The sequence below is a fragment of the Dysidea avara genome, chromosome 5 (genome assembly GCF_963678975.1).
Source record: "Dysidea avara chromosome 5, odDysAvar1.4, whole genome shotgun sequence".
NCBI classification, from domain to species: Eukaryota; Metazoa; Porifera; class Demospongiae; order Dictyoceratida; family Dysideidae; genus Dysidea; species Dysidea avara.
The window spans coordinates 23,390,835-23,418,615 of NC_089276.1; the positions used below are offsets into that span (position 1 = coordinate 23,390,835).

The following is a 27,781-nucleotide window of genomic DNA, read 5'->3' on the forward strand; positions in this document are numbered from 1 at the left end:
CGATTGGACAAATCCTATTTTGAGCATATGTCATATTGTGCTTAAAGGCGTGGAGTATATTAGAAAGCAAGGTGGAGTATATGAGATTTATTACCCACCCAAAACAGCCTAAATAGAGTCTAAAGATTATATATTCCCCACCTAGAGAATATGTAATCCATGGCTTGCCATTTTCTAATCCTTTTAGTGTGCACATGCAGTACTAGTTTCAGTAGTAGGTGTTCTAGAAGCAGTTCCGTTGGGAGCTATAACATATACCATTATTCTATTGTAATCCAATACCAGAGACAATTATAATTTTTTTCAAATCCCAGTGAAAAGGTCAGACAACCTAAAGCGTTACCTGACATTGATATACTACTGTTTTATGCAATTTGTCATAATAGGGAAATCCTTATGATACATTGATAGAATAGAGTGACTCATCCTATACAATCACTGTTGTCAAATTGCATTTGCTATTATTGACAATGCTTCACTATAAAAATTCTATAACTTTCTTCTATTTTGGTCTGACATTTTGTCAGGCAGGTTCCATTATGGTCAGCCATGCATGATATTTGCCTGATAAATGGCCTATGTCAGGCAGTAATAATTGACTCTGCAATACTATAGTGCTGCTGTGGTGAAGCTTTATGTTTAGGCCAAGAGTTGTAAGACCACTTCAATATAGTGACCTTGTCAAGTATATAGGTCCCAAACACAACTGAGATGTACTTTATGACCTCATTTATAACACCACCTCAATATACAGTAGTGACCGTGTCAAGTATATAGGTCCCAATTGGTGTCTAACTTGGTCCGTTGTTGGGACATGAAAACTCATGTACTGTATTAATGACCACTCCTATGATATGCTTATTGTGGCAGCTAATAGTGCTATTTGGGAAGGCTATGATAAAAGAATTTTTTGTGGGTGTTTTCAACTATACTATAAGCTAGCAAAGCCATTGTCTAGCAAATCGTTTTGTGCCGCATATCGATACTGTTGCAACTGCTATGACAAATTGCATGGTACAAAATAAAGGTGATATGTGGGAACCGTTTGTGAGGTCATGTGATGTTGTCACAGGTATTGACTGTGGTATTTCATAATGAGAAGAATTGTACAGCACTATCACCAGATGACAACTTCAGGGACACTGGTATGATAAATTGTGTCATTTTTTTCACACAATCATTTGTGCCACTCCGTTGTTAGGCAAGGTTAACATTACAGTGGACACCTCAACTAGTCCAACACGAAATGTAGCTACCCTGATTTATGTGACATGTTGCCATAGTGATAGCTGTTGCAACACAAGATTTGCATGACAACAGCATACTATACTGTATCACATTTTCGCCATCGTAACAGGCCTACCAAATAAGCATAATTGAAACCTTACTACAGAGCTCAGTGGGAGTGGTAGCACGGACCATAAAGGTGGGTGTGGTGATGTGTTGTTACCATCTTGGTGTGTGTTGTGAGAGCCATGTACTTCTCCAGCCTCAGAATGGCTGTGTTGCCAAGGGGATAAGGGAAGCATTTATTGACTATAACAAAGTGTCCACCCACATGATCAAAGCTGCTGCAGGATAGGTGAGCACCAACCACATTCACACAACTATTATTGTTGCCATGGTTACACAAAGGAGCATCATCACACAAACTACAGAGTTCTACTTCATCAGTGAAGAAAACTAATGACACCATGGCAACTGGTGGCATGTACAAGTGAGCAGATACTACAGTATGTAACCAGTCATGTCCATTTAACTGTCTGTCTTTCCGTCCATCACAGGACAAACCTATACTGAGTCTACTGACATTCAAGAAACACCTCAAATCATTATTTAACACAATATTTAAATTTGAGTCAGTGTACAATACATAATATTATATTGTAAGAAATGTCATCCTTGTAAGTAAAACAAAACATGCAACACAAACACATGGATTACTTGTGCATATCATCATTGGGATTAAATAATCTGTCCTGTACAAGATACATAAAAGTTCACTATCCGTCATCATCCTTATAAACATACTGTATCATGTATCAGTCACCTTAAGTTCATTAATCCACCAGTCTGTAACAGAATTTCATAGCTGGGAACTTCAATTCTCTGTTGGAAACAAGTGATAGTAAATAGAAAGTTTGGCTTAGATAGCAAGGAGGGTGCACCATTAATCATTATTATCAAGCCGATTAACAAACCAATCTGATATGGTAGTATATACATATATAGGCCCTTTCTCTAACAATCTGTCCTTCGGATTCGTTATAAAGTGACTGTGTGGTAGTTTAATCACATAAATGGGAATGCCACTTCGAGTAAACTGTAAATTTTGAATGGGGAAATTTGCATGGAGAACTGCCAATCTGTGAAATTAAATTTTGTGAACCCCTTCTCCCCCCCCCATAAAACCCTGCTCTACAGCAATGGCATGCACACATTAGCAGTGACAACTAGGTGTCATGAGAACAGGTACAGCTATGTCATACTAGATATGCATATGTAAAAGCCACATACATGTTGTATGTTATCACACTTAATGAACATTGTCAAAATATAATGACCGCCACACAGTTGCATTACAAGAACATACCCCACAGTCAGACGATGTACTTTTTGCAAATAAGCAAAAATACACAACAGCAATCTTTTTGTACTGGAACCAGTACTTTCTAATGATGCCTATAGAGGTATTGATGACGGTGTGTTAATACAAATACCCTTACTTTCCACTTGAGGATCTTATCTGGTGAGTGTTCTCATAGATAGTATATGTATATAACTAAGACTTGTGAAGTGTGTTTCCTGAATAGTAGTCAAGATTAGTCCTGTGATGACAGACAGATAAATGGACAAGACTGGTTACATACTGTAGCATCTGCTCACTTGTACATGCCACTGGGTTGCCATGGCGTCATTAGTTTTCTTCACTGATGAAGTAGGAACACTTTAAGACGGTAACATCACAATTGTAGTTTGTGTGGTGATGCTCCTTTGTGTAACCATGGCAACAATAATAGTTGTGTGAATGTGGTTGGTGCTCACCTATCCTGCAGCAGCTTTGATCATGTGGGTGGACACTTTGTTATAGTCAATAAATGCTTCCTTTATCCCCTTGGCAACACAGCCATTCTGAGGCTGGAGAAGTACATGGCTCTCACAACACACACCAAGATGGTAACAACACACACCAAGATGGTAACAACACATCACCACACCCACCTTTATGGTCCGTGCTACCACTCCCACTGAGCTCTGTAGTAAAGTTTCAATTATGCTTATTTGGTAGGCCTGTTACGATGGCGGAAATGTGATACAGTAGTATGCTGTTGTCATGCAAACCTTGTGTTGCAACAGCTATCACTATGGCAACATGTCACATAAATCAGGGTAGCTACATTTCGTGTTGGACTAGTTGAGGTGTCCACAGTAATGTTAACCTTGCCTAACAACGGAGTGGCACAAATGATTGTGTGAAAAACGACACAACTATAATACCAGATCCCTGAAGTTATCATCTGGTGATAGTGCCGTACAATTCATCTCATTATGAAATACCACAGTCAATACCTGTGACAACATCACATGACCTCACAAGATAATACACAAGTAATTAACGGTTCCCACATATCACCTTTATTTTGTACCATGCGATTTGTCATAACAGTTGCAATAGTATCAATATGCGGCACAAAACGATTTGCTAGACAATGGCTTTGTTAGCTTATAGTATAGTTGAAAACACCCACAAAAAATTCTTTTATCATAGCCTTCCCAAATAGCACTATTAGCTGCCACAATAAGCATATCATAGGAGTGGTCATTAATACAGTACATGAGTTTTCATGTCCCAACAACGGACCAAGTTAGACACCAATTGGGACCTATATACTTGACACGGTCACTACTGTATATTGAGGTGGTGTTATAAATGAGGTCATGAAGTACATCTCAGTTGTGTTTGGGACCTATATACTTGACAAGGTCACTATATTGAAGTGGTCTTACAACTCTTGGCCTAAACATAAAGCTTCACCACAGCAGCACTATAGTATTGGATTACAATAGAATAATGGTATATGTTATAGCTCCCAACGGAACTGCTTCTAGAACACCTACTACTGAAACTAGTACTGCATGTGCACACTAAAAGGATTAGAAAATGACAAGCCATGGATTATATATTCCCTAGGTGGGGAATATATAATCTATGCCTGCACAATGTGACCTCCGTACAACAAACAAAAACGATAAATTCACAAAACGTAAAAATTTTCTAACTCAGAAGTGGGCCCACAAAAATGAGTACTTCCCTGCCAATTCACCTGAGTAAATGATGCAAACTTAGCTGTGCTTTTTGTGGGGTCACGAAGCTGTGCTAAACTGGACACTGAATCAGCGGCGGAGCAAGTAGTTGATATGAGGGGGGGGGGGGGCTGGGCTGACCCATGCAGAGACTTATTTCTATAGTTTGGTAAGGTGAGACCAAAAAAACAAACAAAAAAAAAAAAAAGGTCACAACCAACTGACAAGAGCTTTCCACCTCATCAGCTACCATTTCTAGCTGATCAACTACATAAAAATCCTTACATAGCTCGCCACACACTGAATACTTTATTAGAGTGACTGCTCTATTAGAGTATCTCGATCTTTATCACGGTTTTCAGCCCCATTCCAAGAAAGATAATTTCGGTGTGATATCATTCTGAGGGGGGGCTTCAGCCCCCTTTCCGCCGCCTATGCACTGAATGACTGACATACTGGCATATCAAATGAAGATAGCTACTCATGTAGTCTCAGGAAATCCAACTAACCAACAATTGCAGTTTACACTATCATACCATATAGATATATTTAGTGTTCACTATTTCATGTTCTTATAGCCTTCATTTCCTCCACTAGCTCCCAGCAAGTTCAGCCCATGGCGAATCTGTTTCAGTCATCTCGTGTGTTTGTGAGATGGCAAAGGAAATCTTCACCTACTGTAGTAAGACTAGCTGCCTGTATAATTCGCTCCTTGACTTCGTCACATCACTTGAGAAGAAGAACCCCGAGGAACCCAGCTGGGTTGATTCGAGGGTTTTGTCCCCGAGATTCACCAACCCCCTGAGTAATGTGCCTTTACGCAAAACAAACAAAAACGGTAAGTTCACCAAACGAGAGAAATTTTCTAAGTCAGAAGTGGGCCCAAAAAAAATTGGCCCGGCACGGGAGGACTTTCGGCGAATGTGATTATGTGAAGGGGCGATTTAGTTTCTTCGGACGCTCCTAATACAGCTAGCTAGCTACTCATACTTATTTCTTAGCTATTTGATACTGAGTCATCGACAAGAGCAGACAACTCCTATATATACTAGCTAGTAGTCAAATCGAGGTGAGGTGATCATGAATGCTATTGCTTTTTTTTGTGGTGTTGGGGTTTATAGTTAAGCATGCATATCTGAGTGAAGAAGTTTGCTCAGTACAAAAAACGGGCATTATAACGATTACTAGTACGTCGGGAAGTGGTTACTGACGGAACCGAAAGGCCTTTATTTTCGCGTCTAGTAGTTGCCCTGAGCATTCGATTTTAGGGGCCTCGAAAAGTAGTGTTAGGTTAGGGGCTTTGCTCAGTTTCTTCTTCGCCTTTAGGTTACGTTCTTCTATACATGACACTATACTACTTGAGTAACATTTATAAGATAGAAAAGTAGGGGAAGTGGGTAGTTAGTAGTGGTAGCACAGTGGTTAGCGTGCTTACCTAAAACTCTAGTAGTCCAGGGTTTGAACCCTAGTTGAATTTTGTGTTTTTTCTTGCTTGGCTAGGCCACATAAAGTTAATTATTAGTTTCTCATCCCCGCCCACATCACTGTTTTTCTTGTCTCATCAAGGATTTTTTGCACTACTGGTGGCTGAGTGCATGCAGCCATCCAGCTCCTTTAAAAATTACATGGTGCCTTGCTAGAGCAGTCTAAGAAAACTGCATTTTAGCTAGCTAATTCAGCAATCTAGTTAGTAAAAAAATAAAATAAAAATCTGCCCTCCCGCACTGACATTTTGAATACAGGAGGATGAGAAACTAATAATTAAGTGAGTAATGAAACAAAGTGATCTTCTTTATGGCTCCTTACAGCCAAGAAGTGATGCTGAGTATTAGTAATCACAGAGAGTTCTAATAGCACATGGAATCTGTGGAAACTAGTACAAGATCAGGTGGCAAATCCTTTTTAAAGTTGTGAACAAGAACCTGCAAAATGCATATGGAGTCATGACGCCAAGTGCATCTCCCTTGATCAAGTGGAATGCAATGGAACCACCAGTTAAAATATGGTTGGTTGTAGGTTGAGTAGAGTGACAAAGGGTATAGCGATTATATTCCAGAGAGCCAGATTCAATGGTGTTGGTAAGGTGTCACAACCGGCTCGCAATAAGAAAGAAAGGTGCTTTTCAGGTAAACCATGCATCATTTTTTCCACAGGGGATGTTCTTGTTCGGTTAAGACTATGTAGAATTAGCTAGCTGAAATGCTCTTATATGCTCAAAGGCTTGTCATATTAAATAAGATAATAGATCGGCAAAAGACACTTCTACATAACTTTCCTCCTTGCTATCCAAGTTCAGTTTAAATTAGGGTAAAATGTGTGGAATGTTTAAAGAAAAGAGCATATTTAAAGACTGCATAAATGATTAGAGGTACTCTTTTTTCCCTGCCACTATCAAAATATGGAACAGCCTCCCAGCTACTGCAATTGAAGCAACCAATGTAGATGACTTTCAGAAAAGGATTGTAGACTATTTATGTATTAATCCAGCTATATAGTCTAAAATGTTGTACATTTTGTTTTCTTGCATGTATCTGTGCTTTATACTCCCTAATGGAGGTCTGCACAGTATTAATAATAAATAAATAAATAAATACTTTACTGATGGAGTTGACACAAAAGCCATTGGGCAACTTTTCCTTGTGCACCTGATTGTTGCTATAGAGCTACAGCACATTGTTTCAGTGTTGTGTGCTCATTACATTTAATAATGGCTTGATCCATCAAATTGAAATATGTTATATAAGAAAGTAGTAAGGCTCTTGCCTCCCCATGGTCTTGCTTGAGCAGGTTGTTGCCTACCATGCCCTTGCATTCATGAGCATAAAATTAAGAACAACTTAATCTTAATTTTGAGGATAAAAATCAGGAATCACTTGTACTAACAGCCTATAATGATGTAATGAATAATAAGTAGCAATTCACAAAAGAAATTTTCACAGATGAAACTTTAAATACAAAAAAATAGAATGCTTTCAAAATAACTCACTATAGCTATATGACATAGGGAAATTCTTGAAGTAGATTTCATATCCTTAACAGCCTTCACTTCGTGAACAAAATGGCAGATTCTGTCATGGTGTCCTGGGGAAATTCAAAAGATGAGGAGGGAAGTGATGGGTCATGAACATAATTCTGGGTTGCCCCTAAACTTCCTTTCAATGTATTGCTCAATTTTGCTGATAGAGTTACCAGGATTTTCATTTGTATCCATTTTTGCAATGGTGTCCATGTCATCTTATCCAGCTGCTTGTAAGCACTTCACAATGTATTCAGGGAGTTTCTTCTTCATTAGTGGTGCAGGGTTTTCACTCACAGATTCGGACGAACTATAAATATAACATTATCTGAGAATTGTTATTCTGCATCATGGTATAACCAATCACAATAGGCATTACTAGATCTACAGCCATACTAGACAAAGCCTTGTCAGCTGCTATACCCTGTTATCATGCTTTCTCAAGCTTCTGTGTGCTGTTCTGTAGGAATTCTCAAATGTTTTCACTAGACAAATTCAATTGCCAAACCTTTCATAAAATGGTAGAACCCAAGCTAATAGAAACCTTATAGAAGAGGTAACAATAGTCTAATCATTAATAGATCTTCTCTAATCCAATTGGAGTAATATATTTTACAGATGCTCTGTATAGGGTGTTGTGTTAAACAGGTGTTTTATTGCTACAGTATGTATCATAAATGCAAAATATTACGTACATTATGTAATAGTTATACCACAGATTTTACTGATATATATATACCTGAAGCACGAGGGCCACAAGCCTGAGGGCTAAGGGTGTATATATCAGCAAAACCCAATACAGTCGTGGTATAATAGCATTTTAATGAAAATGCTATTGGAATCCCTGGTGCTGTCACTATTGTCATATCAATTGGCGGCAATTTATTACAGATACTTCAGAGAATGCAGAATCGTGCTGTAAGGCTGTGTTGTGATTTGTGGAAATATGATCATGTGTTTCCATTCTATCAGAAATTGCAATGTTTGCCACTTTCTTACTTCATTCAGTACAAATCACTAAGTTTAATGTACCATCAATATGTCAGTATAATGTATACTACTTAAACCACCCATTGTTTTTGGCAGAACCTGTACAAGAACACCTATATATTTTGCAAATATCCCTAACTTTTGTTTAAGTATCAATCAGCGTTTCTATTAAATGGTGGAGTGCACTGCCACCTACTGGTGACAACCAGATTGATTCTCTTTTTAATAAATATGTGGATGCTCTTAGACAATACTGTGACTCGCTTTACTGATTGTATATGTGTGTAGCCTTTATGTTTTTTGTCCTATTTTGTGATTGTGTAGTCTTTTTGTTTTTGTTTTGCAATTGTCTTGATACGTCTTTGGTTGTTTCCGTATTACTTTGGTGTTTACTTATGTGTATGTGATATGTTCTTCTGGGCAAGGAAGAACAGCTGTAACCGATTACCTGGAGGTAAATCAAATCACTCTAGGCACACTCACCTGGCAGGTGAAAGAGCTAAAAAGCACTCACCCTATTTCTTTATACATCAGTATCTGATGGTTGATAGTGGTTTTAATAACATGGGCTGATATATATCCATTAGAACATTGTTCATACCATATTTCCTCGTATAAAAGCCTGGGATTTTATTTCCTTTCACAGCATTTTTGACCCAGCCTGTAAACAAATAGGGCCTTTATTTGAAATCGGGCCTTTATTTTAGATTGGCCTGACTGACATCCGGCAAATTAGCGTATCTGAAAACGTTCGCGATCAGGACCGTAACGAACTGGAACTATCCCGGATTGCCGTGATGTCGATGGATTCCCCTCAGCTCGAGCACACACAACACATGCCAGAGTATTCTCACGTGATTAAACATTACATAATACATTCTAAATAGTACACACTAATTCTAAATAATAAGAGCTATATAACCTGTTCTCTACATTTTCTCCGGGGGGCGGCGTAGTGTATTAGTCCACTCTGAAATTGTCTTCATAGCTCTAGTAGCAGCTGCTCTCTTAGGTCTTGGTAGTACTGGACCATCACTTTGAACATCAGTATTATATTGTTGTTGCATACTTACTGGGGTTGAACTATCCTCTGTACTCTCTCCAGTCAAATTGTTATTTGGAGTGCTGACAACTTCCAACGGATATAGTCTGGTGATGGGTCTATTAGTCTTGTAGTTAGCAGTTGAAATGTGGGCTGAGCGAACTAATCCATCATTTCCCTTGACTAGATCATCCACTATAGCCAACTTCCAGTGGAGTCTTGGGGTGTCATCATGGACCAACACAACATCACCCTTCTTGATGCACTGTTTGTTGTTTCCTGAAGCTTTGTGAAATTCTCTAAGGGCAGTTAAATATTCCCTTTTCCAACGAAGCCAGAACTGTTGAATAAGTCTTGAGTGCTTGTTTACAGCCTTTCTCATGTCTTTGTCAGTCAAGTAGGATGGATCAGTGATCTCCTCCTGGTCATCAATAGGGTGTGGAGCAGACACTATTCTTCTGCCGTACATGAGGTGAGCCGGGGTAAGAGGTTCAGGGTCAGAAATATCGGTAGACACATAAGTAAGTGGTCGATCATTAAGCATGCTCTCAATCTCAACAACAACCGTCTCTAAAACTTGCAGTGATACAAACGTTCTTCCTAGGGTTTTCTTTACTGCCTGCTTTGTGAGGCCTATAAGGCACTCCCAAAACCCCCCATACCATGGGGCCCGTTTAGGTATAAAACTCCATGTGACATGTTGACGCCCCAAAGCTTCCTTCAGATCATCAGATTCAAACAGTTCCTTAATTTCCTCCGCAGCAGCAAGATAAGTAGAGACATTGTCAGATAGCATCTGTGTTGGGAGTGACTTTTGGCTTGAGAATCTATGAAAAGCAAGTAAAAAACTATCCACAGTTAAGTCATGTACAATTTCTAAATGAACTGCCCTAGTACAGGCGCAGGTAAACAATTAAGCATATGTAAACCTTCCTCTCTCCTGTTGTGTCTCTTACATACAGTGCCCCAGTGAAGTCAACTCCTGTGACTTTAAATGGCTGAGATACTTCTACACGCATTCTTGGTAACGGTGGAGGATCTGGAGCTTGGTAAGGTTTACCCATGAGTCTATTGCATGTCACACACTGGCGTAGCTGCTTCTTGACACGTTGTCGAATAGTCGGAATCCAGAAGACTTGTCTCAACGCGGTTACGGTGGCACTGACTCCAGCATGGTGAAGCTTCTTGTGTGTTTGTTGTATAAACATGTCAGTCAGTAAGTGTTTGGGGGGTAGTAGAATTGGAAATTTGGCAGCATCTGCTACAGGGGAATTGTGTATTCTGCCACCACATCGTATGAGGTTACTCTTGTCAAGGAACAATCTCAGCTGCTTAACCAGCGTAGGGCAATGGTGCTTGCTCCTCTTCATCAAATAGGAGAGTTCCTCCTTGAAACATGAGTGTTGGCTACTTGAGATCCAGAGCTTCTTAGCTGCCTGCAATTCAGAAGCACTCAAGGGTCCACTTAGTCTAGTGTGTTGTCGAGACAAATTGTGAGTAAACCTCAAAACATATGCAGTTACAGCTAACAACTTGTAGATGTTACTATGGCGTGTGATGGTGACAACATTTGAAATACCTGTAGTAATGCTGGCGTCATCTTCTGGTGTAGTCACTTCTACCTCCTCCTCAGCTTCTGCTATGTTGATGTGTAGAATACCTGTTGGCAACCACTTGGGCCATTCAGATTCTGATGGTAACCAGCAGGGACCTTGAAGCCACAACTGTGAAGAAAATAACTGCTGGGCTGATATGCCTCTTGTAAGTAGGTCAGCTGGGTTGTCTGATGTTGGAGTAAATGACCACATCTTAGGTGGGAAGGAGTTGACAATTTCAGTGACACGGTGATTGATAAATGGCTTTGAACTGGTCTGTTTGTAAATCCAATACAGCACAATTTGGCTATCAGTCCATAAGTGAGTATTGGTAGATAAATTGTAACTATGTAGTGAAGACTTGACAAAGTTAGCTAGTCGAGAAGCCATTACTGCAGCCATTAACTCTAGTTTGGGTAGTGTAGAATGGGATTACTGCATAGAAAACAGTGGTAAAGTGTGTTGAATATATAAACAATTGTAGTCAAGGCTTAAAATGATTGGAAAAATAGTATCATACATATCTGCATGTACTCAAGACTACTTACATGATTACTTGTAGTACCATCATCCCTCAGGAGGCTCTAAACTCAAGCAGCAGCAACAAGGGAAACAATTAATTCCATTGACAGTAGACTCAAGTAATAGCCTGGGCCTGTATTTGAGACCAGGTGTTTATTTTCCAAAGGTGCTGGAAACCCCCTGGCTTATAAATGAGACAGGCATTTAATTGAATGCAGCTTTTATATGAGTAAATGCAGTATGTAAATATGTGACCGAATTTAGGAAAATCACCCATATGGGCGCATTTGACACCTAAAACATTTAATGATCACATCACAAACTTTATAGTACAAATCTACTTGTTAATGGTTGTAAGCCGTTCTCAGTCAGTACCTCAAATTACAAGAAACTTCTTGAAATATTTTTAAAACTGTGCCCTGCTCTTATTAGCAACCCACTAAACATGAAAATTCTAATTATTTCATGTGCACCCATATGGGTGATTTTCCAAAATTCAGTCACATATGCTTTACACATATCACCAGAAAATTGCGATTGTGGTAATGTGGGATCCGGTATTTTGGTGTAAACGTTTTGTACTAAATTAAGCCTACTAACTTTGCTATTGTGACAGCAAGTAAGTTAATATATTAAGTAAAATAGTTAGGACTGTAAGATACTCACCTATTTAAATCAAGTTGTCTTCTTTGCGTTGTCCCATAGTCTGTTCAATGACTGAGCGTATTAAGTAGAAATACACATTGCCTATTATATTGATCATTGTTCGCTTAGTAACTGTCTACTAATAATAACTTAGCAAATATACTGAGCCTAACCTAACTTGTAAACCCAAACCCGTGACACTTTGTGTCACTCAATATAACAAGTCAAAACGTGCCATATCTTTGAACTGGTTGGGCATCAATCAAAGCCATGAACAAACCGTGTTTCCATGATATTGCCCAGGCAATATGCAAGTTAAACCCTGAGTGTCACCTTTGAACACCCATGCTAAAGTGGTATTATACAGGTGTACATAGCCATTATGAGTATGACAACAAAATTTAATATCCTGGTTACTAAAGCTTCATAAATATTGCACACCTGGATAGCTATGTAGATAAGCTGTAATTAATTTTATTGCTCAGTACTAATGTTATCATAGTTATTATTTGTCATTAACATACAGGATAGAGTTATAGTCATGGATCTTTTAACATGGAGTGATATCAGAGAGTCTGATCGAAGTATGTGTATTGTTTTGCAGCATGTGTAGTGTCATGTATGCATAGATGTACTGATCCAGCAAATGTTAGCTATTTAAATCTTACTGATATTATTTGGCACTTATGATCAGGCCCTTCAATAGTTGAGAGGAATCAGATTTAAAGCCACAGAGTTATAACACAAAATCCAACTTTGTATAGCAAGTGCAAGATCAAGATAGTCTAATAGAGTAGTAACCCTAAAAGAGCAGCCACCCTGAAGAGATTAGTTAGAAACAAGTAACCCATTAACTACATTTCAGGTCGCCCTGTAGAAAGTTCAGCTACAAAGAAACCATCCTGTAGAGAGTTCAACTACAAACAAGTTACTCTGTAGAGAGATCAGCCAGAAACCAGTAACCTGTAGAGAGTTCAGCTGCAAAAACAATCCACCCAGTAGAGAGGATCAGCCAGACAAAGTATCCTGTAGAGAGATCAGCTAGAAACAAGTCACCCAGTACAAACAAGTTATCCTGTGGTAAAAAAAAAAGATCAGCTAAAACAACCCCAAAGCTGGCTTAGGGGTATGCAAATAAATACAAAAAAAGTGATATCTAATCCAAAACAGCCCTGTAAAAAGAGTGTGCCCCCCCCAAAAAGCCATGGTGAAAAAAGACTTTTTGGCACTAATTTCACTCGAATTGTCATTACTAAAATTTTTACCATTAACCTACCATCACAGCCATTTCTTGGCTGCCACCTTGGATTTCATTTTTTTTCACCATGGCTTTTTTGGAGGCCACACTCTTTTTTTTACAGTTTGGCTGTTTTGGATTAGATGTGCCTTTCACTGTATAATCTCTTTATGCCATACATATTTGCTGACTGCACATGTAGTTTTAGATTCTCCACCAAGGCTGAAGGATCTATTCAACATTGTCACACCTGATTATGCAGCACAGTGGAAGGTTATTGGTACCTTATTAGATATCTCTACTGGACACCTTAATGGAATTGAGAGGAGTTTTCCTGCTAATGCATTCTGGTGCTGTAATAGAATGTTGGAAATTTGGCTAGAGATTGATACCAGTGCTAGTTGGAAGAAACTAATTCAAGTAATAGATTCTCCTGCAGTGATGGCTGCTGGTGTTTTCAGTTCTACTACTGCTACAAATATAGTTCATCTGGTTATTCCTATAGCAGCTGATGCTGGTAATATTATATAATATAATTATGTAAATTCATGTACGGTGTATGTTGCTTGTTACAGTACTATTTGAAATACTTATGTAGTTGTACACATGCACAAGTGACATAATTAAAAGAGTCCCCAAGGACAAGGTCCGCAAGGGGAATATGGATTGTATGAGGAGGTGGAGGATGCAAGGTACAGTGCTAACTAGTGGTGGTACCACTAGTTAGTACTGTACCTTGTATCCTGAACCTCCGAAATACAATTTGCAATACAGAAGCCTTACGAGCATAAATATTTTGTCATATAAGATTAAAATTAGCAATCAAAATATTTTCTAAACTTAATTGCTTTTGTGCAAATATGCTATTTCATTCAAAAAATTAATAAATTTGGCACTGAATTAATAAATTTGACCCTGAATTATCAAACTATTTCATTCTTTTGCTATATTATATTATGCAAGTTTCTTGTCAAGAAATGACTGTATTTTTGTAAGCTACTTTTCTTAACTTGGCCTGGTGATCGACAGGTCTCAGGTTTGATGCCCAGGCAGGGACTTACTACTACCATTGTTTCCTTGAGCAAGAAATGTTACCCCTATTGCTCCAGCCACCCAATTGTTAAACCAGGAAGATATTGTATATGTACAATCTCCTCAAAAAACACCTTGGCTGTACAAAAAGGCAAGCCCAAGAAAGTACAAGTTACTGAATATAATAAGCAACCCAAAGATGTGATATCACTATAAGCAAGAGTAAATTATTTACTCTTGCTATAAGTAAGGTCAAGAAATGTTGTCAGACTGCAAACAAGTTTTATTATCACTAGCTAAGGGTTTTATTTACCTAATTATATTTGTAAGGCATATAATTCATAGTGGATTATACTCAGCCGCAAATGCAAGATGTGCAGTCTGTAGTATAACCAGGTACTGATACGTGGAAGTGTAATTGGTTTGAGTGGCCGCCTTTTGGTTGTAGTGTATTATGAACATCGATATTACAAAAAGGCAGCCACTCAAACCAATTGCACTTCCATGTATCAGTACCTGGTTATACTACAGACTGCACATCTTGCATTTGCGGCTGAGTATAATCCACTATGAATTATATGCCTTACAAATATAATTAGGTAAATAAAACCCTTAGCTAGTGATAATAAAACTTGTTTGCAGTCTGACAACATTTCTTGACCTCACCTATTGTGATGTCACATATTTAGGTCACTTATTATGTCCAGTAACTTGTACTTTCTAGGGCTCACCTTTTTTCATAGCCAAGGTGTTTTTTTGAGGAGATATCATTCCTTTTTAAAAGAAAACGCTAATGTCCACCCACCATAAAACAAAGTGTTTCAGATTTGGTAGTGAGGTCTGGGGGCATGGACCTGCTGACAGAATATGCACATCTATGATTTTTATAAACTATTTTCAGCTTGGTTCCCTTTATGGCAATCAATAATATAGTCATCCAATGAATACACTTCCAGTTGAAAGGATTATTCAAATTAATTATCACAGCTGTAAGTATAAGTATTTTGTTCTATTAAAGTGGTTTTAACTGCTCTATTAGAGTAAATCTGACTGCTCCATTAGAGTACGTATAAAGATTTTCAATACATATTATACCCTTGTTCTCCCTTAATCCACTTGTGAGGAAAGAGGAATCAATGTAAGTTTCCTATTGCTATACTGCTCTGCTCTGTTCCCATTATGTTCTGTGTGTTTATGCTGTCATATACTGGTGTTCCTGCCAACCTACAAGTTCAGTAAAATTTCAGGAGTTTCTCAAACCAGGTACTGTGGTTACTTGGCATGGCTACTGCAGGTGCTTACAAGGACAGTGTTTATACCACAATCAGCTACTTAGTGCCAACTATTCAGTATATGAAAAATGTGGTTATAATAAAAATGTATATGTTGACTGTTTAGTACATCTCATAATTTCACCAAATAAGAGTACTGGACATGGCTTTGAGGGTAAAGGTATAGTTTCCTTACACATGATGTAATGCTCTTTCTGTAGTGAAAAATGTGAATAATAGTGCTGGGTAGTCTACTTCAGTTTCCTAGCCCAAGGATAAGCAGCTAACTGCACTTATGTTTGTAAGTGGATCAGTACTGCTGACTCGAGAGTAGACCAACTCGCCCAAATACTTTATCTGGATGGGACACTATGGAGTGTGTCAAAAGCTAGATTTCACAAGTCTCAAACTTTCTTATAGTTAGCTCTGAATTTATATGTAACATAGATATTTCAAATTAGGCCAAAATTTACAGTGTTTAGTCAGCATAATAACGTGAATAGTGAAGTTATGTTTTGTGATTCTACAGGATGTCTTCATTGTGATCTATGTGGATCAAGGACACCTTGCAACATGGACATTTGTATCATAATACATGACGGAAGCACACAGAAAACACACAAGAAAATGTGTGTCCATCTTTTTGAAACCTTTTAAACATGATCATATATGTACAAGTGACAGGTGTAGGTAATCAACAGTTACACAACAACTTAAATTCACGGGCTAAGAAAAATGGCTCTTTGATATTGACATGCCCTATTCTTTCACAGAAAGGTAGTCTTGTCCCCAGACCACAAGGGTCTGGTGACATGCAATACAAACCCTTGCCAGTGATGTATACAGTACGACCGTGAAATACATCAGTTGTCAGAGAATGCCTCAACAGCGAAATTTAAAACTTTGCATTTCAAAAAGGTGACCTTTCTATATATAATGGTGCTAAGCCCATGTTCCACTGATGTATGACTACTAATTTAACAAAATTTAAAATGGTCATTATTATTATTTTTATTATTATTAGCACTTTACAGTGACCAGCACTGAAGGTCTGACAGCAACATGTGCTGCAGCCTTAGGATTACCTAACCTAATTTCAGGGACTTAGACCTAATGACTTGACTTACTGACTGATAAGGTGTAACAGAAAAGGGCCAAAGTAAGGAAAAAAATCCCTCCAACCCCAGGATTTGAACTGCAGGTCACCCAATGTCTAGTCGGGGCCACACTCAGTCTTCCTCCAGGAGGGATGGACTTTCTTCCTTAAACCTAAAGTATTTATTATTATTATTGTCAACAGTTTGCTATCATTCCACAAGCTTTGTCTTTAGCCACGAGTGTCACAATATGTAACTTGCATGTGGGTATACCAAACTGTACACATTTTGGTATGATTCCAGTTATGTACATAATTAGCATTTTTTTCACTGTAAAATAATATTCACATGCAAAACTTGTACAAAAATTTCTTACACAAAATTTTTACATAAGACCGAACTACTCCAATGAAGCAGTCATTCACGTACATCATACGAAAATATTTTTACAGAAAAAATTTTATCACGAAAATATTTTGCACGGAAATAAAGCGAATTACGGTATGTTGCAAACAGTGAGTATTACAGGTCTGTAAAAACCTCTCATAATGATATCATGTAAATTCCTGTGTTGGAGACTCTTATACTGACATGATTAGTAATAAAATGTTATCAAGATTAATAAAGATGTTATAAAGGAGTACTGACCAGGCATGGTTACTATTAAATGGTACAGTAGTACTGTTTAAGTAGGGATCCCCTCGAAAAATTTCACATGCTGCCCAAAATTCCACCTTCAAAAATCATCCTAGAGACATTTTATGCAACGAAAGTCACCTTTACGGAATAATATAATACATAATATATAACAAAACACTTACAAGTGGCCAGATATATATATATTTTTTATAAATCGCCAAATTTTAGTCTCATTGACTGCCTGACTGCCTCACTGACCACAGTGGTAAGGCTAGAGGCCAAATGAAGCAGCGCACAGCCACCATTTTATGCTACAATAACAAACTTACCAGTGGGATGTGCCTTTTTGGGGTTCCGACGAGTGTTGTCCCTCTGCACCTTGTCTTTTTTTTTTATCTTCAATCAGGCTGCTTGTCTTCTTCATCCAACGAAACCATATCGAGGCATTAATTTTCCGTATCAACACTTTCTTTCAGCAGCATATTTAGGCGCAACAGAATTATTTCAGAGCTGGATTTCAGAAGTGCTTCAGTCCCGGTGCTACTGTATAAGAGGTACACTTGTTAGATATTTGCAACTTCATATTTGGGATCTGGTTCATGATAAGTTTACAACCATAACCACCAAATAAAGATCCAGGTGGACTAACAACGAAAGAGTACAGAAACTCCACTTCTTAACAATCTAGCTATTTACTTAACAATAAACAAGATCACCTCACTCCTAGCTAGCTGCACACCCCTAGGCTGTCTTGAGATATACTCTAATACAATAGTCATGTATGATAGAACAGTTACAAATTACATTTCTGGTAAACATAGCTATTCTATAAGAAAAAGAAGCAAGCACAATATAAAATTAGTATATTACATTATTGTTGTTCTAAAGGAGACAGATTCCCCTCAGCAACAGCAAGGTTGATACTTGGAGGCACACAGGGACGCTTGGATCTAGAATGCAATCTCTTGATACACATTGCCAAGAGTCCATAAATATATACATATATATATATATATATTTAGGAGAGTACTGCCCCTTCAAAATGCACTGAGTAATAATGTTATGCAATAGTCGTCATCACCAAAGGTGTTAACTTGCTTCAAGAACTATAAAGACCTTGAAGTGCTTGCAGGTCTTCGCTTTGGTATATCAACCCCTATCAACAAGTCTTTTGTGGCAAAGCCATGTGTTGGAATTTACTGAAATTATACTAAAATATTCGGATATGTTACACAATGTTGCACAATTATTACGCAGTGCGTTTTGAAGGGGCAATAGAGGTGTTGGATACTCTCCTAAATATATAATGAACTCTTGACATTTCTGAAGAGTGCAGCAAGAAGAACCCCAAACTACAGTGAAGCCTGCCCATAACCACAAAATATGGGAACTCTACTTCTCACTGAGCAAATTGGCAAGATGTGTATAAGTGATGGTATCTGCCTTTCCCATACCTACAGATGTGGAAAATACAAGTGGAATAATCAGATTTTTCTCCTTTTCCCACCTTTTTCAAACACATTTTCTGTAACAACTTTAAATAGGCTGTAGGACCAGGTGCCCTACAGACCTTCAGCGCTTGTGCTGTAAAGTCTTAATAATAAGTTACATTGTAGCTAGCTGTGCCACAACAAAAAAAAACTAGATATTTATTAATTTAAAAATGACGTAGGGATCTATACAATAAAAAGTAGTAAAACAAGAGATGAATGATGGTGTTACAGCATAGCTCAGTGGGAAAGCCCCTACTTTGGCACATTAGCTATTATTATTAATGCCAAAGTAGGGACTTCCCACTGAGCTATGCTGTAACACCATCATTCATCTCTTGTTTCACTACTTTTTATTGCATAGATCCCTACTTCATTTTTAAATTACATTTTTTTAAATGCTAGTGTATAAAACTATTGCCATTCTACGTATGAGGAAAACTTGCTGAGAATTTTGTAACCAGCATAAACAAGTACTTTCACATTGTGTTGCACAGATCTCAGATGGCCTAGCTATAATTATGTTCTTAGATCACACAGACAATTGATTGTTTGAAATATAACCGTAACCCCTCATTATCAGAACTCATTAGGTTCTGAGTATGCTCAGATAATCAAAAAGTTTGACCCATTCATTTATATACAGAGCCCAGTTCAATTACTCTAATAGAACCCACAGTTTAGGAAAAATATTCTAATAGAATGGTCACCTCCTTATTTCAGACAATAATCAATAGCTGGATAATTGAGGAACCACTACCACAAAACAGTGATGTCACAACAAGAGGTTTTCACAGTGTGGAACAACTTGTGACCATTCACATGGTGCATCACACAACTAGTTAGTCCGGTGCCGCCGACCCTATTTAGACGCTTATACAAGCACCCCAAAAATAGAGTCTGGTCTGTCTAGCATTCAGGACTTGTGTTTAGGAATGCGTAATTACACTGCGGCTCACGTTAACAAGCATATTGAACAGCAAAGAATTCAATCACAACAGTGATGTTTTAAGGGTTTCAATCAGTTAATTTCTATGGCCGGTTGATGTTTAGGCTGTGGAGACGATATTTCTACTTTTCGAGGGAAGGCGTCTATTACACACGAAGGATAAATGGAAAATCGTCCCTGGGTTTATTCACCTTGACACAAAAAGAACTCACGCAACTTTCGTTTTGTGACTTTCGCCCCAGTATTTACTCACGTTGTGTGGCCAAAATGCATTTAATTGGAAATACTGCAATTTGATTGGACACACCAGTTTTCGGTAATGGTGGCACAAGTCCTTGATTCTAGACAGACCAGACCCTATTTTTGGGGCACTTGTATAAGCACCTAAATAGGGTCGGCGGCGCCAGACTAACAACTAGTGTCAGTCATCGATGGAGAGTTCTAACTCATCAGTTGTACTGTCATCTGTCATTTGCCATTAGTGACTCCGGCACAGCAATATATTCATAATACGCACCCTTGCTAATATGAGGTCACAAGTGATACACTGGTGGACCCAGTGGACTAACCCCTCACCATACACTACACATGTATCCTACTTAGCTGAGGAAAATGAAATTAAGTTTATATACTGAAACCTGTCTGCCTTAGTGGCCACTTTCAATAGAAACACCCCATCTATAAAAGATGAACGTGAGGCTGTCACTTCTTACGAATGTGTTTTTAGCACATCCTGTTCCAGTAGCTACCCATATAAGGTTATTAGTTTTTTGATATAAGTTGTTTTTGAGTGCTATAAAAAGAGACTATTCTGTGTGTTGTGCAGAATGACTAGAGTTAGATTGTAAAGTCTAGCCCTGACCCTGATCTACACTGTCAGGCAGGCCTGCTCTTTCTCGACATAGTAGCTGTCCTCTCCTATAGGGTTTATACTCTACAGCCTCAATTAAAAAACTGCACCTTTTGACAATATTGATAATAATTAATTAAATACCTGGAATATTTATCCTTATCATGAAGGTAAAAAATGAATGACCATCACTGTCGCCTCATATCACGCTTAACATGACCATCTTAGGCCCACCATAGATACTAGACTTATAATAGGGATTGGCAACGCACTACAAAATTATTATTTTCGTAAATTAATGCGCGTTTCGCTGTTTCGCTGGTGAAGTAAAAGATGGTGGAGCCTTTGAATGACAGGTACTCGAGCAGACGTGCAGTGCACGTATTCTTCGTGCGTTAAAGCTGAAGCTATGGCTATATGAAGTACATCGGATGGGTAAGTTTCTTATTTGTGTGTTTTAGCGCGCTGTCATTTTGTTGTTTACTGTGGAGTTCAACGCTATTTACCGTTGTGTAGTTTTCTTGAAGTGACACAACGTTCCTAAACGGTGTTAACATTTCCCACCCTTTTATTTTGACCTTGGAAGTGTTAATGGATCAAATTTTCTAACAATAGGGGCGTTGTTTGAGGGAGAATGCTTATTTACAGGGCATTCCAGAGCGATATTTGTACAAGTTTGTGTAGTTTTACTGAGCTTCGTGAACTACTTTCTGAAGAGTTTCCAAGGTTCAGTACAAATGTTAACTTTGGAGAATGTCACTCCATATCTAGTTTATGAATCCTTCCTGTTACTTTCGTGTAGGCAGAGTTTAAAATGAGCAACAGAAAATTTCACATGTATAGTCTTGGCATCAGAACTTTGATGAAAGGAGAGAAATTCAAGGTTGGAAGACCACCTAAGAACCAGAGGAAAGAATATTACAGATAATGATCTAGTGTGTGCTCTTTAGCAATGGTCGCAAACTGGGTTTTTGGAATTACGTTGATGCTATTGCTGAAAGTTTTGCTTTAATATGTGTGTGCCTGGCTGCTATACTATTACCAAAAGCTTTGCTTTAGTGTGTGCGTGTGTGTGTGTGACTTTGTAGTACAAAAGTGTGTTTTTGTGTTTGCCTTTTGTGTGTGTGCTGCATTACCAACACAAAGGTGTGGTAATGAGAAAACAATGGGTGAAATGTTTTTCGAACTTGTTTCAAATAAATTACCCTCTTCATGAATATAATTGTGCACATAATAATACGACTTAACTTAATATGACGTTTACCAACTACCTCAGTAAACAATCTGCATATTGCACAAAGGTATCTAATCTCCTTTGGTATTAGTCTTATGTGCCAGACATTTTGTTTGGGGACTGCAAGTAAATTACCTGGTCACTGTTCTCCATATTCCATGATCACCACTGGAGTGTTGACAGGGCTAACTCTACACATTGTATAGTTCACATTATTATGGTTGAATGTGGATTACAGCCTTTTTTTTTGCTGAACTTTGAAAGTACTATGGGCTTAGGTTCTTGACTTCCCCAATACAGTTGAATCTGGTTCACTGTGTATATGTAAATTTATCTTTAGTGCAAAAAATATGATGATGTAATTTATTGTATTTTGGGAAAATTTGTGCAACAGAAACCAGGAGTCTTTCCTGCTGCCCACATAAAATATCTGGCAGGAGAAATTACTCTGGTGTAATGAATTATTTGTGGTGTGTTTATGTAGTAGTCTTAATTTGATTTTTGATTTATGATTTATTGTAATGCTAGGTAAGCTGTTAGCATCTGAGTGAGCAGTTGCAGAACCAACAGACCTGCTGGCAGACTAGATGGAGTCAGAAGTATAACACAAGACAAGCTGCAACAGGCCCATGCAAGAGTAGAGCAAGAATCAACCTCCTAGTCGGATTTGCAATGTTTACATCATGTAGTTTCATATGACATGTAAATAATAGCCTGGCAAGGTGTTGTTATTTGTAACTTGAGTTGTATGGCACACGAATCAAAGTTGTATAGGGTGTATGAACTGTGCTATGTTTGATCCTGTGTGACAGTACTGCCTCATGGATATGGGATGTCCCTCATTGTTGAGATCAAGGATGATGCTTCAAATTCAGTTTATGGTCTGGTGTACATAATAGGTCTTACTCCTACTAGAGTTCAGGAGCTGTAAAAGGAGGGGCACACCCAGTCCGCTACAGTATCTCATTTGAACTTGAGTGGTCTAAACTGATGGAGTGTAATCATCAATGCTGACTTCAAAGGTTCAGATACACTCTAATCAAGCAGTCGATAACTCTAATAGAACAGTCAGTGCTTGAAGTGTGAATAATTTGTGGTTCTGTACAGGTAAGCCAGAGAGATGTGAGGATGTCCTATAGTTAAATTCATGCTTTAGCAGATTAGCTACAACTTCTCAGCATACAGTTTTGTCCAGATACAATGTGGGTGAGGGAAAATTGTTCCGCCATTAGAAAGACGGCAAGAGAAAGTTATTAATCTCAGCTGCTTAACTCTCATCTCTTAGTCTAGTCTTCTCACTGTCGCAATGGAGATAAAGACGAAGGCACCTTCGCTGCACTGTACTGGTCACTGTAAAGTGTTAGTAATAAAAAAGTAATAATAGTGTTTTTATGTAACACATACATACTGTAACTTTTTGTTCACAACTAGTAATTGTAGCATACGTACACTTATTGATTGTAACATACACTTCACTATTGTTGATTTTACATCCTAGGCACACCAGCTGTGCTGTCTGCCTAGTAATTAATAATAAAGGCAGGTTTCACTTCCGTACTGAAATTCCATCACGCATGCTAGCAAGAATCCCTAATGGAGCTACGTACCTTTAAAGACTAAATCTTCATGGAAACACATGAAACAGTCTCAGTAGCATAGCGGCACTATGATAGCGGTTAGCTCGCGGTACGTGAGCTGGTAGTGACTTGAAAATTCCTAACAGTATTACGGGAAAGCGAAACGCGGATTATTTCCGTTTACGCCTCCGTTGCCAATCCCTATTATAAGTCTAGTATCTATGGGCCCACATCCTTTACAACTTTTATACCTCAGTTATGTTCAGGTTAATTTCCCGGGTCAACATCAGTACCAAAACCTAATCCTAAATATTATAGATTACATACCCACCAATGAAGGATCATCTAACTTTGTCTTCATTGTCTCAAAAGCTCTCTTAGCCCCACATCCTAAGTACTTCACAAGTTAAGGGATTTCTATTTAGAAATAAATGCGCTGCTTAGTTACAATATTTCTCTCGTTTCATACAATGACGTCAATATTATCAATTGTATTTGGAAATAACCAAAATTTTTATAATTTCTCACAGCAAATAACTTTTAACAAGAATTGTTGTGCTTAAACTACAATGCTAAAGCCAGTGATAGCCAGAGTTTTGAGGAAATGTAACGATGTAGTTAGGAGTAAGTATCAGCAAAAGGACACGATTCGGTGTCAAAGATAAAAGGAAATTCATGTAGGTGAACAATGTCAGGATATGCAAAGCTGCTTCACTAATTCTCTTCAACTTTGGTGAGCTATTTAACAATGGAATGAATGTTGTATGTCCGCAATGTGAAGCAAAAGTCGCGAAGACGTGGAAGATTATTATTAGTATTGTTAATTAGCAAAGTCCACTAGGGGCAACGCGCTAATGAGCATTACAATCACATAATATATTACTTACAGCATTCTTAAATGTTTCAACATCAATTGTGTCAATGTCAAAGAATTTGTAGGGAGTTCCATTGAATAATTGTTCGGGGAGAAAAGTGAGTATATGTACACATCAACTCTTGTTTGCAATTGATTTAGATATGGTGAATAGGAATGACATCATCGTTCCCTCAAGTAAAAGACTCCCAGTAGTGGTTCACATGTTTTTTTGTTCACTTTGTACTTTCTTGGCCTCGTGACTCACTACCATGAGTCTTGATTCAGGGCACAGCTGAAGAACAGCCTATTTGGCTGATGCTGCCATCCCTGCAATAACTAAAAACTAAAAAACCATGCAAAAATTTGACCATATGTGAAGGTGTGATGGAGTGCTATATGCTACACAGCAACTACAGTTTAGGCTTGAACCTGTACATGTGTATAATGATTTTAGGATTGCCATTATGCTATTGAACAATGCTGCGAAATATTTCCTATATTAAGTTATGCTGTTACAATTACATTTCTGACTGCTCTATTACAACATTTCATACCTAACTGTCTCCTCTATTGGATCTTCCATTATACAAGTGCAAGTGACAAGGCTAGTAAGCAGCAGGTACCTTTAGAGGAGCTATAACCATTGCTTTGGAATGGAAAATAGCTAGCAACACTTACACAGATGAGTTTCATGCAGAATAACTATAGTTTTAAGTAGCTATTAATGACTACATGCAAGCTTTGCATGGCTATCTCAATGTCAATAGGTCTATATTTACTGGATAGCTCTTATGGCTTATCCCACAGATTGCTTAAAGCAACTAAAATTCTATCTCACACTTCATGTACGTACAATAGCTTGAGCTATTACAAAGATTGCTTCATGTGATTAGGAAAGCCTACAAAGGCAAATTATGCTAAATGTGACATTCATTCTAGCATGCATGCATTTCCTATCTATTTGCGGTTGCATAACTGGGAAAAGGTTGCATATCCGTGTGTAAAGATAACTTTGTTTTGCCCAATTATGTAACCGGTTGACCTCCAGATGTCACATCTGGTGCAACCAGTTGCATATTCATGCGTAACATATATATTCAATTGGATTTTTGCAGATCCAGTCACAATTTATTATTGATCCATGAACTACATACCAATGAGCCGATATAATTAATTGTCTAATAATTATTATTTTATCACTGCAAAATAAACTAATTTATTAAGTGAATAATTGACAAATGTTGCTAATGGTTTTTGCATTTATTATTTTTTGCAGTGTAAATAATAGTAAATTTACATTAGAGTTTTATCCTATGCACAAAACCCCAGGAAACACATATTGTATATAGACAAGTTAGGGCTCTTAGATAAACCTGGTCAGTTCTTAGTGTGTGTAGTAGCTGCAACCTGAGTGATAAGGCAGGTACTGGTGTTGGTGGCTATATAATAGTTTACCTATACCACATTACATGGTATATAACAATGTAGAGGGTAGATGTAACAATGCATGTGTACAATGACTATAATTTCAACATATCAATTCCAGGTGCTGGTCTGATTACATCACTCTCCAAACGCATAAAAGAAAGGTACATTCAAACCAGATATCTTACACCAGATGATACAGAAGATATATGGCAGCTGTTATATCCCAAGCATTTTGTGAATATGTTATTGGTACATCATCTTAAACAAAGAAGCAAAAAAGAAATATCAAAGGTTGCTTGTATGATGTTGGATGGTTTATCAAATTACGGTGATGGATCACGTAATACGAATTCTCTTAAGAAAATGCTTGATTCAACAGACAATGAACTGTTTTATAAAACATTTGAAACTCATAAAGTATCTGATATATTTGATCCAATTCAAAAGGAAGATGGAACAATTGTTGATCCAAACTTGATTCTAATTGACGGAGCACCTGGTATGGGAAAGACAACACTTTGTAAACAAATTGCTTATGGTTGGGCTATGGAATCTCCATTGAATAACTCTTTGGATTTTTTGTTGTTTTTACGTGATCCTGCTGTGCAAAACATATACAGTTTGAAAGACCTAATACACTACTTTTATGATTTTGAGAAATCAGCTTCTCTGTTGGCTGAGCAATGTACAGAAATGCTTTTGAAAAGAAGTGATATTGACATCACAATAATATTAGATGGATATGATGAGTTTTGTGATAATAAGGGAAATTTGTTGGTTACAAAAATAGGCAAACGTGAATGTTTGCTACACTGCAAAGTCGTAATCACATCTCGTCCTATTGCATCTGAAAAACTACAAGCAATATCAGATGTTAAAGTAGAAGTATTAGGTTTTACTACAGAGAGTAAGCTAACCTTCATCAAACAAGAGTTGAAAAGCTATCCTGGTAAAATAGAAGCGTTGTTATCATTTCTTAATAGACATGATGCTATCAATAGTGCCTGTTATATACCCATCATGCTGACAATTTTGGTGCGTACATTTAAAGCATATGATGAGTTACCAAATGATGAAAGTGACTTATATGAAAAATTTGTTAGCTTAACTATTTCTCGTTTCCTGCAAAAGTTAGAAACTAACCCACCTGCAGCAGTGTTGTCTTTACAAGATCTACCACAAATGTATAAAGATTATCTATCAAACCTCTGCAGATTTGCTTTTGATGCAATTGAAACTAAAAGAATAGTTTTTACTGAAAAGGATGGACAAGATATGTGCTCCAAGTTTGTTATATCTTTTAACAGTTTTCATGGATTAGGTTTGCTAAATTTCACCAAGCTCACAGACTACAGCAAAAGCAAGATTAATCAACAAGTATCCTACAGTTTTGTGCACTTGTCGATTCAGGAATACTTGGCAGCTTATTATGTAAAGTCACTCAAAACTTGTGATCAGTTTCAGTTGCTCAAAAATAACTTTTTTACTGATAGTTATATGAACACATGGATCATGTTTATGAAGATGAACAAATCCATCACATTTGAGTTTCAACACATGTTGTGCTATAGTCATGTATCAGGAGCTTCCAGTGAAGACATACGCAAATTGCATACAACAGTAATGAACATGAATTTGTTTAAAGATAAAGACTATTTCCAAATCAGAAGTGTTAACCTTGATACAATTAATGGTAAGTTTAAAGTAATACTTTACAAAGATAATAAACATTATTTTCATCAACACAAAACTACAGTCAGTAATTATGATACATTTTGGTTGTTTTACCAATATGATAACTTATATGTAAGAAGTGATTGTATCAAATTATACATATCACTGTGTAGTGTAAATAACAGTGACAGTTTGCTGATAGAAGTCTATTTGGTTGATAAAAACACAGAAGAGACAACATATCACAATATTGTAGCAGAACTTGAACACAATTACAAATTGGCAGTATTGTTGATAGAGCTATCTCACAACAGATATGTGATGGTCTGACC

The 27,781-nt window shown here is 37.6% G+C and overlaps 2 protein-coding genes and 2 long non-coding RNA genes across 17 annotated transcripts; 3 read left to right on the forward strand and 1 right to left on the reverse strand.

The window, feature by feature from the left end:
- The first annotated feature begins 1,350 nt into the window (after positions 1-1,350).
- Positions 1,351-1,958, forward strand: LOC136255869 (uncharacterized). Its single transcript, XR_010701162.1, has 4 exons — positions 1,351-1,426; positions 1,490-1,582; positions 1,636-1,717; positions 1,785-1,958. It is a non-coding gene; the product is annotated as an uncharacterized lncRNA (long non-coding RNA).
- LOC136255867 (uncharacterized) lies at positions 1,830-23,918 on the reverse strand. 14 transcript variants are annotated; one of them, XR_010701158.1, is made up of 12 exons: positions 23,823-23,844; positions 12,137-12,217; positions 7,495-7,631; positions 7,292-7,448; positions 3,343-3,570; positions 3,223-3,291; positions 3,046-3,138; positions 2,887-2,992; positions 2,727-2,828; positions 2,594-2,682; positions 2,051-2,109; positions 1,830-1,979 (listed from the first exon to the last, which is right to left on the reverse strand). XR_010701158.1 is itself a non-coding variant. In XM_066048763.1 (12 exons), the coding sequence occupies exon 2, from the start codon at positions 11,348-11,350 to the stop codon at positions 10,244-10,246; it is 1,107 nt and encodes a 368-aa protein (XP_065904835.1). In that variant the 5' UTR covers positions 11,351-11,383; positions 11,497-12,123; the 3' UTR covers positions 1,830-1,979; positions 2,051-2,109; positions 2,594-2,682; positions 2,727-2,828; positions 2,887-2,992; positions 3,046-3,138; positions 3,223-3,291; positions 3,343-3,445; positions 3,499-3,570; positions 7,292-7,448; positions 7,495-10,243. The 14 variants fall into 14 exon arrangements, 6 of the variants coding, with proteins under 6 accessions (XP_065904835.1, XP_065904838.1, XP_065904834.1 ...); XR_010701157.1 differs by having other exon boundaries at positions 23,819-23,839; XR_010701160.1 differs by having other exon boundaries at positions 12,137-12,187; positions 23,823-23,837.
- Positions 5,169-27,779, forward strand: LOC136255126 (NACHT, LRR and PYD domains-containing protein 4A-like). The gene is made up of 4 exons (XM_066047846.1): positions 5,169-5,374; positions 12,642-12,699; positions 13,555-13,869; positions 25,894-27,779. Exons 2-4 carry the CDS (start codon positions 12,657-12,659, stop codon positions 27,777-27,779), a joined length of 2,244 nt encoding a protein of 747 aa, XP_065903918.1. The 5' UTR covers positions 5,169-5,374; positions 12,642-12,656.
- Positions 20,918-22,694, forward strand: LOC136255870 (uncharacterized). Its single transcript, XR_010701164.1, has 2 exons — positions 20,918-21,115; positions 22,443-22,694. It is a non-coding gene; the product is annotated as an uncharacterized lncRNA (long non-coding RNA).
- Positions 27,780-27,781: the final 2 nt, after the last annotated feature.

Coding starts and splice junctions, on each gene's coding strand:
- LOC136255867 (XM_066048762.1), bottom strand. CDS start 11,350: ATGGCTGCAGTAATGGCTTCTCGACTAGCTAACTTTGTCAAGTCTTCA.
- LOC136255126 (XM_066047846.1), top strand. CDS start 12,657: ATGGATCTTTTAACATGGAGTGATATCAGAGAGTCTGATCGAA. Junction 12,700..13,554: donor TATCAGAGAGTCTGATCGAA/GTATGTGTATTG, acceptor CTGCACATGTAG/TTTTAGATTCTCCACCAAGG. Junction 13,870..25,893: donor TCCTATAGCAGCTGATGCTG/GTAATATTATAT, acceptor TATCAATTCCAG/GTGCTGGTCTGATTACATCA.